At 39.4% G+C, this 11,445-nt stretch overlaps 1 protein-coding gene across 1 annotated transcript in view; it reads right to left on the minus strand.

The window, feature by feature from the left end:
• LOC118322053 (atrial natriuretic peptide receptor 2-like) overlaps positions 1 to 9,804 on the minus strand; it is a 23,607-nt gene extending 13,803 nt beyond the window's left edge. Inside the window, 2 exon segments of the mRNA XM_035653635.1 lie at positions 6,555 to 6,619; positions 9,063 to 9,804. Coding sequence (XP_035509528.1) covers positions 6,555 to 6,619; positions 9,063 to 9,804 — 807 coding nt within the window.
• Positions 9,805 to 11,445: the final 1,641 nt, after the last annotated feature.

Consider the following 11,445-nt stretch of genomic DNA (forward strand, 5'->3'; position numbering starts at 1 on the left):
GTGTGTGTGTGTGCGCGCGCAGAGTCAGCTCAACATTGCTAAAGTACCCTTCCCCAAATTAGGGGACAAGGGAGGACCCTTGTTCCTAATTGTCCAATCAGCAGAAGAGGCTCTCCAATCACAGTTAGATCATTTACTTGTTCAGGATGTCACCTTCACTGTCCTACAGGTCAGAATCACCCAGAAGACTCTGCTGGACCTGAACTGACCGCCAGGGTGCCGTTTTTAAGACTTCTGCAGGATCTGACTCCATTTATGATGTCTTAAATGTTTGGTTTTTACCAAGGTAAACCTTATTTCTATCAACTCGGTGTTTAATTTTAAATAATTTTCCCCCTGGGATTATTAAAGTATTTCTGATTCTGATTCTGATTCTGAAATTTGAACATTCAACCATGGTAGATATGATTGTTTAATTTTGATATGCTTTATATCAGGCATTCAGCTTAGAGTGAAGGATTGGTTTTATTGTCTTCCTCTGTCAACAGGAAGTATTAGCTGCTCGGGTTACAGGTGACCTTTTTGTTGGGTACATTTTACACTTTTGGTAAATACAATACAATTTTGCACCAATCCTAAAAATGATATGCTACATTCAAGCATCTTGTTTTTTTTATCTAACAAAATAAGCCAAACTTTTCAGTTGTTGTTGTTGATGTGATGGAGATAGTTCAGCTGTCATCATTGGAAAAATTATGATTTAAATTTAAATATCTGATCACGAGACAAGAAATCGGACTATAAGACAATAAATCTGACCATTTATGCCAGCTCTCAATACTCCAGGTTTTGATAAGCTACTCTGTGCCACTATTTACAAGTGCAATAAAATGTAATATGTAGACTGATTTGTGATGGTGCAATCATTATCTTGGACTGTCCCCTTTACTGTACACAGTCCTCTCAGCTTGACACTGTGTAAAACTCCTTGCTCCCAGTTATCAGATATAATATTGTGTCTATCACTGTGTTAAGTTGAACTCCTACACGTGGTATAATCATGTATCCTGGAACTTCATATGAGAAACCAGTCAATTCTGTAAATTACCCATGGTTTAACTTTGAACTTCGCCTCCATATGAGTCCTTGCCTTTATGGCACTAGGGATATTTATATAGCATCATACACTGTGTTTTGTCAATGCCTACATCTGTTTGCTGTGAAATTAAGACCAAACCAAAAGACAGCATTTCTGAACATCTGTGAAATTTAATTGGGTTTTCAAGAATGCATAATTACAGCACATCTGTAGAAAAAAAGGCCTGCCACACCACACAGTTTACAGTTCATGTTTTTTAGAATGCAAAACCAGATTGGTGGGCAGCAGTCACGACAGGTCTACAGAGGACTCTACTGAGTGCATACAGTTGTCACTACAATACAGCATGTTCTTAATGGAGACCACATGACTTCAATCAAGTCAAACCTCAACCTGAAACATTAACTGAATGTCATTTACACCCTGAGAAGTTTTCTATTAGCAAAATGTACAGTGTTGAACCTTTTCTTCTGCTGTCAAAGGATGTTGTGTCTAGGGGATTTAATCCTGAGTGCGATTTTATTGCATAAAAAGAACATGAGATCAGGAATATTGTAAAAACAGGTTACCTAGCGAGTGAGAGCAAAATAAAAAACAGCTGTGGGTTAGTGGCTACAAAGAGTGACAGGTTATGAACAAAGGGCTTGCATTTCAAGCATGCTGACTTCAGAAAATTAGAGGGGCGATTTGAGGGTAGATCTGAAACTTTTACAGGATTCAAAGGCTTTTCTGGGGAGAACAGAGGAGCTACGTGTACAGTATGTAGCATTAAACCGAACACACATAAACAAATAACTCTGATTTACATGTAGATGCACACATTATGCAGTTTATATGTATATGTTTGTATAAATGTATTTCACCCTTCCTTTATCCATCAACATTTTCCAGATGTTGATGAATATGTTCAGATAGGTAACATTTACAGCACAATTCAAATACTGTCAGCTAACCCAGTTAATAACAGAAAGCTGTGCTACATTTGAAGCAAGTGTTTTGCAGTCTAATTCAGTGGATCTTAAGAGTCCAATCAGTTTTATTATAGCTCTTTAGTCAATAACACAACTGACTGAATGGAAACTAAAGGTCACACACTAATTGGCCTGAACAGAAAACATCATCCTGAAGTGGCAGCTCTTAAGCACCAGAAATCTATTATCTATAAACTATTGACTGCAGTACAAGACATGTAATAGGACTCTCAGATAAGCTTTTCAGTGTTTTGTTTTAAGTGTGCGAACATATGCACTGCAGTGTCATCAGAGGTTTTTAGACTTAACATTACAAGCATGTATTATCAGTTAGTGACAGTTGTTTTAGTTTAAAACCAAGAGACAGTCTGACTCAGTCAAACAGGATTTACAAGTAATCTTGTGGTTTGATTTGGTTAATGTTGGTGCCAAGTGGGAGATGTGTGCAACATCTAAAAAGGCTACAGCCACTCATGAGGCCAAACTAAATGCTGACAATCATCATAAGTTCACAAAGACAATGTTAGCATGCTGATGTTTAGCAGGTATAATGTTTACCATGTTGACCATCTTAGTTTAGCATGTAGCTATGATTTGCTAATTACAAAGACATTGAAAGTACATCTGAAGCTGATGAAAATATACATTTTCAAGTAGACCTAGTTGGTCATAAACTAAAGTGTTGGAAAAATTCCAGTTATTGAGGGGACACGAATGTCTGAACCAAGTTTTATGGTAATCCATCCAATTGTTCAAAACATTTCAATCAAAACCACAAATGGTGGCGCTAGTGAAAAAGTCAGTCGATCACTAAAGTGTTTGGGGTTCTGGGGACCATGAATGTCTGCAAAATGTGGTATGGTATGTTGACAAATTCATCAGATAAGTGACCTCCTGGTAGTGCTAGATAAAAGGTGAAGGGAAAATTACAATGATTAGTATGTGGATCATGAATGTGTGTACAAAATTTCATGGCAATCCAATCAGTACTTATTAAGATATTTCACCAATCGATAACACTGCCACAAGCCTCACAGCTAGCATGGCTAAATATGGATTAAAAATTCATTAAATTGTAATATTAAGTTACATTCTGTTTATTAATGTTATTACTTTATTTTTTTACAATATTATTTTTTTAATAAAAATATTATTAAGATAATCATATTCAGCCTGATGTTCATAGAGGTTCCTACTAACTATGTAGTAAGAGCAATACTCTGAAATTAACCTCCATGTAGCTTTTGTTGCTGTATCATCATTATTTCATCAGGAACAAAGAGACATATTTGACATGTTTGACATAAAATACATGAAACCCCAAAAGCTGTTATTTAAAGCTAGTTAGTTGACTTGATTTATGATTTTAAAAAGTCATGCCACACTAGACTATGACCCTGAATAGTCTCAGTTCAGAAAACAAATACCATCCCTGGAGCTGTAAACCTTTCTCACCACTCTCACATGTGGCATTCCTACACTCCCAGAACAAAAACAAAACAGCTTTACTGATGTCATGTGCTTTACAGCAGGAGTGGTATAGATTCTGTACAGCAGGTTGAAGAAGAGTCATTTGAACCCTGTCAATGATTTAGCAATGGTGTCATCAGAGCAGCCTGGTGGTAGCGGGGGTAGGTGCGGCAGTGTATGGTATGGCCAGTCTATTCAGTCATATCCTTTTTGGTCCAGCGTGTCGCAATCATTTTACAACCCCTGCACTGGCAGGTGAATAGCTGTTTCGTCCTAGCGACTGCAGCTATGCAATGAGTTTAAACGGATGTGTTAAAATGCTACAGGGAGAACAAGTTTGCCTTCATGAAGTGCTGCAAGCGAGGCATTATCCGTTTGTTGGGGTGAACTGATAAAAGATGAATGATGGGACAAGAAAGGAGCGACTCTTATCTATTCCCAAGAACTACATCTACAACAGAAAACAACGTGTTAAATAGTGGTTGAAGTTTCCATTGCAATCACTTCACCTCTTCTTGAAAGCATCTTACAGGATGTACAAGTAGATAAATATAGTACAGCAGTTTATAGCATTTAGTTTAAAAATAGAACACGATCTCTGTCCTACCCAAACCTACAGTTTTATAGTACCTGACTACACAATTTACATTTCTTAACTAGATCATCCATTACAGTATTAATTCCTCTAAAGCTACACAGGAAATAAACCTACAGGATAATTCAATGTACACACATTTATATTAGGGAGAAAGTAAAGTCACCCGTTGCATGATTTTAACCTTTTTGGAGGTAAAAGTAGAAATGTGACGCTGTGTAATTTATACTGGAATCTTTCTTCAGCCATTGGAAAACCATGTTATCCAAGTTTAATAGACCCACAGGAATGTTATGAGCAAGACAAAAAGAACAGGATGAAACAACAGGAATCTCCCATTACACTCGAATGGGAGTTATGTGGCCAAAAACTGTCAAATCCTGAAAAACATGAAAAAGCACATCTTTGAATCCATTTGGTGAATTAGTAGTGCAACAAAGTCTCTTCTTAACTCCATCTCACTGCAACTCCAGCTCTATACTGGAGCAGCTAGCCTGCACTCTCTCTTCAATAAAGTACTTTTAATCTGAGGACCACAACGACCCCCTGAGACCAACTACAAGCAATGGTGTAGTTTCTCTTTCAGGTCAACGCCAAGTCAGGTTATGTCCGTTCAGAGCTGCACAGAAGTTCAGGTTAATTCTCATCAAGTTCCATTTTCAGGTCTTCAGTATGTCTTTATCGTCATTTTTTGTCTCCTCTGAGGGAGGCTGACTGGTACCCGTGTCCTGAGCAGAGCTGAGTGGCCTGGCGTTGGCCTTCGTCGACCGTTGCCGCCGCGTGCCGTTGCCGATGCAGCGCAGGAGGTTCTTGAATGTTGTCCACATTTCCTCGTCCTTGTAGGAGTAGATACAAGGGTTCATGACGGAGTTCAGTACAGCCAGGAGCAGCAGCCAACGTTTTGATTTCATGACATTACAACTCTCACAGTTGAGGCCATCCATCAACAGAACCACCAGGCCGGGAGTCCAGCAAATCACAAAGGCTCCTGCAGGAAAAAACACAGCAAATCACACAGTTAGGTTGTAGTAACACTTATTTCTCAAATGTCTTTTTGTGCAGGTAACACTTTTCTCAAAAGGTCAAGTTCCAATTTACAAAACGAGTATTCAAAATAGTTTTTTGTACAATGACTTTCTGGCGTCACCACGAGGTTTCTAGGAAGTGGCTTTGTCTTGCCCAGAAATAGTCCAGCAAATATACCCTCATGAAATGTGTCGTTTTTACACAACAGTGATATTTAGAATTGTTACCTTTAAACAAAGCCAGGTCAGCTGTTACTTCGTCTTCATGCTAAGCTAGGCCAACTAGTGATGGTAGATTCATATCTTTCGTACAGACATTACAGTGGAATTAGTCTTCTTGTCTAACGCTAACAGTAAATATATCAAACTTTCATTCAAACACTATTAATGTTAATGAATTTGAATAATGTGATTAATAATCCCTGACAAATCTGTAATGAAGCAATGTCTTAAAAATGATTTGGGGTTGTCAGGTCGACCGTTCACATTTTTGGCCACTGACTTAAAAAGACCAGTGTGTACGGATTTATGTGGCATCCTAGTGGGCTTGAACGTTTCCAGCATCTGCAGGACCACACTGAACCACTTCCACGCATGCTAATGAAGGCTTACGGTCAGGATGTGAAAAACTGAAAACATGGCGGACTCCATAAAAGATTTAGATAAAAACAGACACGACAACACACTGCACTCTTACATTGGTAATGAAATGTAACTGCCAGGTAGAAACCATTATCCACTGTGAGCCGTTTAGCTGAATGTGGAGATAATATGCATTACTTAAGGGCAAATTAATAATTAATCATTATTTTCATTAGCGATAAATCAGTCTTCAATCGTCTTGTTTTTTCTAAGCAACAGCCCAAAATCTAACATGCAGCAAATCGATTGTTTTCCATGATATACAATTTATTAACATTTCTGTTGATTGACTAATTGAGGAATTCCTTCAGCATTAGTTCTACAGTGAGTAAATGACGTTCACAATTTTCTGAGCTGCCAACAGATTTCCTCCTCTTTTCTACAGGCTATATAAACTAAACAAACTAAATTACAGAGAGTATAAGATGATTATTCATGTTAGAATGCACTGCGTTTTAGCAGAGTAATACCATTCTAATGCCAATAAAACAAGCAGACACAGGTTGGCAACACAATGCCATTCTTATGTAAAATACTTAATGCTGTGCGTTCGGTAAATAATGTGGTCAGTCACGGGGCCACTGAAGCAGCCATTTACCCATCTATTTCAAACATGTTTGAGCACAAAACTGAGCTACAAAGAGATTTCTGGAACTGAAAGGAAGCAACAAGCAGCAACTTGTCTTCCAGCAGTGGTGTTGACACTACCAGCATCTCCATGACATTTGTAAGTACTGTTCTATACAGCTCTCTCTCTCTCTCTCCTCTTCTCTCCGTCTCCCTCTGCGTCTCAGGCACACACACACTAGCACACCACAGCACACACACGACAACACCAAAAGCATGGATACATGTGCGCACAGACAGAGAGGGTCTGCTAGAAGGGTTGATCTCAGTTTTTATGTTGTTCACTGCTCTTGTCTGAAAGTCAAAAAGGTTTGCCACATTTTTACAGTGAATTTCTATTTTTATGTTTTTCTCCTTCGTCTTTGATGGTCCACATGTTCAAAATAAACTGAATTGAAATTGAGTGAGAGCCCATTTAATGGTCTTCCATTGGCAGACTGAAGTTTAAAAGTGGACTTTCCTCCCCTTTATTCCCTGACAAAGAAAAAAAACAAGAGTTTTGGGGACACACATTTCAAGCATATGTTCCTTTTTTCAGTCGGTATTCATTTGACGATCATTTGACAAAATCGGATGTTGGATGCTTCACTTAACACAGGCCTCAACGCCCTCAGATATACAACAAATAAATGACTATGGGCCATTAAACTACAGTAAAGATATACTCTACAAAACTAGAGCCAAGAAGACTATACAAATGTACAAATGTAAGCAAGAGAACACACAAGAAGTAATTCCCTCTACTTATTTTTTAGACATGAACATAACTAAATAACGTATTAAATTCACACATACATTACACACCGTAAGTGTTTGTTTGCAAGCACAGGCAACCACCATCCCACAGTATCCCCATCTAACCTTCATTTATTTAAATCTGGTTATAACAAAGCACGCGTGGGTTAAATGTCTATGTTTAACTGGTTTGTCCAGTTGAGTTTTCCGCCTCAACAGGCTGTTTTAAATCTGGAACAAGGGTTAACTTTTTTTTCCGTTTTATATATATCCCATGATGGTCCTGGTCCTGTGTGTCTTCAGATTTCCTTCCTTTTCTTTCAGCCATCGCTGCCATGATATTTACAGTCACAGCAATCTCAATAGGGAATTTTGCAACTTATGTACTCCACAATCTCAAGGGAACTCTGCAACGCATGTGAAAGCAATTGACAAAGTCCTCAAGTATAGGTTCTTCTTCCTTTTTTTTTTTTGGATGGGTGGGGAGAAGGGGACGTTCATTGAAGGCCAGTGTGGTGTGGTGTGTATGGTGCACCACACAGGCTGAGGAGCAGTGTCCTTGCAGGGAGAGATAATTACACAGCAGTCAGGAATAAAGTGTGCACAGAGGCAGACAGCTCCTACGCTACATAGTGTATAAACCCATCTGGCTGGGAAATAAAAATTCCCAAAGAACAATGACAGACCTTTATCTTGCAGGGCAACCATGTGTGTCACTACAACCATTTCATGCATGTTTTTAATAGGATGATTGTATGAGCGGATTCAACTGTAACTGCTATCTGAACTGTATCAGACTCACCAGAATTTCCTGGTATGGCAACTTACTATGTATTTGCATTGCGTGTTATATTTGCCCTATATTGGTGCTCCAGTAGAACATGCTGGTGGAGTCCTATTGTTCCATTTTTAAAGGAAAGCGTTGGGAGGGGAGTGACTCAAGTACAATGCATCTATTGCAAAGTATCCTGTTGCAACACCTAAACAAAGAGAGCCAGACTGGGATATCTGACTGCCTCATCTAGGATGAAAATGCAGGGACGAGAAGGAAACGTCAGCAGGACGCACTTGGAAAAGAATAGAGCTTTTTCATAGCAGGCATTTGGACATGAAATAGTAGGGTCAACACAGGTGTTACCAATGATACTAACTACAGTTCAGTTTTATTCAGGTTAAAACAAAGTCAGGGTGCTGCTACTGTGCATGTTGGCTCACTGGAGAGGCTCTGCTACACTAAATGGAACGGAACCTTAATTAGTATCATTGGTAACACCTGTGTTTATCCTCGTATTTCATGTCAAAATGGCTGCTGTGAAAAAGGTCTATAGAGTAGTGCTGCAACAGTGATTCCATCCAAAAATTAGACAGTAAATGATTTGCCTACAACTTATTAACTGCTTCAGGAATTTATACCACAAACATAACAGAGGGTCTCTGGTTTCAGCTTCTCAAAAGTGATTCCTGTTTGGATCAGTTTGACAGAATGAGATATTTGAGACGTCTCTTTGGGCTCTGTATTTTCACATTTCATAGACTGAATAATTGATCTATAAAGCAAATAATTAAACAACAAGATAAGTGATAATGGACAAAAGCCTAAGTCACTGGGCAGAAACTCTGAATAATTAGACTTTAAAGTGACAACACGAGCTACAGAGAAATAAAATCATAATTTTTGCTGAATCCACTTTTGCTTTTATTTAACACTCCGTCATATCACTGACTGATGTGTTCGTGTTATTATGCTCAAGGTTCATCTAGGGAAAACTTAGATTATAATCCAGCGTGTTCAGCAGTGACTCAGTGAATTTCCTGGACTTTGTGACCTCTTTAAAACCCGACAGAAGACATGCTCTACATCATAACCACTTACACAAGACTAATGCAGGGAATGTTCTGACTCACTGTTGAGTCGTCAATGACGCCGCACAGACATTACTTTTATGATAAGCACCTACCGAGCACAACCATGACCGTCTTGATGAGCTTGATGGGTGTCCTCTTTCGGTTGATGGAGCCGCTGGTGTGTGGCATGAGCATTGACGTCTTCTTCTTGACGTAGGCGTAGATCCTCATGTAGATGGCCACCATCACCAGGAACACCACCAGGTTGGACGCAGACCAGAAGATCAGGTAGCTCCTGCTGAAGATGGGAGCCAGCTTGGAGCAGTCACTCAGGTTGCAGATACAGTTCCAGCCCAGACTGGGCACAGCCCCCATGAAGATGGAAATGGCCCACACCAGCACGATCAGCAGGGTCACCCTCCTCTTTGTCAGGTTGCTGTGGACTTTCCAGTTCATGACAGAGATGTAGCGCTCCAGAGCTATTACCAGCAGGTTAGCCAGCGAGGCTGAGAGACTTATGTCCAGAAGACCCTGACGGATGAAGTATTCTCTAACTGTAAGTTTCCGTGACACCTCACCCGTGTTAAACATGAGGTACACGTACGCTATGCCGGCCAGGAAGTCCGAGGCGGCGAGGTTGGCAAGAAGATAGTAGAAAGGGTAATGAAACCTCTTGTTGGTGATGACAGCAGCTATGACCATGGCGTTGGAGACCAGAATGAAACAGCAGAATAAAGAGCCGACCACCTGCACCACGATGAGCTGGGTCTTGTCCCATTTATCATCAGCACCTTTGTTGCTGTAGAAGAAACCCATGGACTCATTATAATGACAGCTGAGGTTCTGCAGGGCCATTTTAGAAGCGAGTCTGGGAAATGAGAATGAGAACACATCAGAAGTGAAACCATTTATGGATTATTTATCAATCGAAGATGCTGAAACAATTTAATGGGTCAGAATGAAATCAATTATTTATCAGGCAAAATTGCCAAACCTGCTCTAGTTCCTGCTTCTTAAATGAGGATTTGCTGCTTTTCCTTGTCTTATGTGATGTAAAATGTGAAGTGATGAAGAATGACAATGAAGAATATTAAAGAATATACAATGCCAGGTAAGTTTAATTACCCAGAATAAATAATTAAAATCAGCAAATCTTCACATAGAAGCTGGAACAATTCAATGTTTTTACATGAAAAATGACTTAAACCATTATCAGAATAGTTCAATCAATTCATAATTTCTGTAATTGTATACACTGTTGTGTAGTTTAAACAAATCATCATGTTATATAACATTTCTTTATGTTCTTAATGTGAAAAAATCTTAATTTGTAAAGTAACTGTAGTAACTGAAGCTGTCAGATAATTGCAGTGGAAGTATAAGTAGAAAGTAACATGAGAAGAAAAGTAAAAACTACCTCAAATGTGCACATGCCAAAAGCTAGAGGGAAAATCTGCTTTGAATACAATGAATACAAGTGAAATCGCATTAAGCTCCATTAAGATAGTGTCCATAGTAACAACAAAACGAGAGCCAAAACAGTCTATACAGTAATTCTACCTGTACAAACATTCCTGTGGGCTAACACTAACAGATATGCTGCAGAACGAGATTTCAGTGTAATGCAAACTAAAGTACAGTTTTACCTCGTTTATTATGCAATTAACCTCGCTACACCCTGCCCGACCTGACTTATCAACAACAGCAAGGAAATGATGAAGAGGAGGGCGGCTGACATAGAGAACGACATAAAGTATAAAAAATAAATACATCAAATAAAAAATAAAGTTGCCGAAAAGAAGCCAAAACATAACCCCCCAAAACACAAAGAGTTACCTTGAGGAGCAGTGAGTCAGGTGAGTTTACCTGCAGTGAGTTTACCTGCAGTGAGTTTACCTGTGCTGAAGGGCTGCCCGTGGTGCGTCAGTAGACTACAAGTTGCGAAATATTCCGTGCCGAGCTAATGAACATGTTTCCCCCCGCAGCGAGAGGACGGAGAGAGAGAGTGAGAGAGGACGAAGAGAGTGAAGCCTGAAAAAGTTGAACGTCTTCACTTTGAGGCTGGGTGACGTAGAGGGCGGGTTTGGCTAAGGCTGAATTCCTCCGGTTCACCGCATGAGGCACAAAATACTCGGAGTGAAGCTGGGGGGGTGGGGGGGGAACCCCACCGGTGTGTTTCATCCGTTTCTGTAGTGTTGTAGTATTTCATTTATTTCTAATTTGATTCATATTTTATTTAAAGCATTTCTTAATTCACCTCTGTATATACTGTCACTTTTTTTTTTTTTCCTGAAGTGGCTTCATTTTTTAAATAAAATAACTTCACTTCCTCAAAGCAAGATACTAAAAATGTTGCTTAACATCATTTTCGATTTGTCTAAAGGTCACTAGTCTGGCACCTGTAACCTCAAGAGCTAATGCTTCCCTGTCGAGGAATAAAACCCATCCTACTGCAAACTCAGTGCCTAATATCAGTGGTATCTAGGTACTTTTACT

The sequence above is a fragment of the Morone saxatilis genome, unplaced genomic scaffold, assembly GCF_004916995.1.
Source record: "Morone saxatilis isolate NCDOM2014 unplaced genomic scaffold, NCSU_SB_2.0 Contig12, whole genome shotgun sequence".
Classification (NCBI taxonomy): Eukaryota; Metazoa; Chordata; class Actinopteri; family Moronidae; genus Morone; species Morone saxatilis.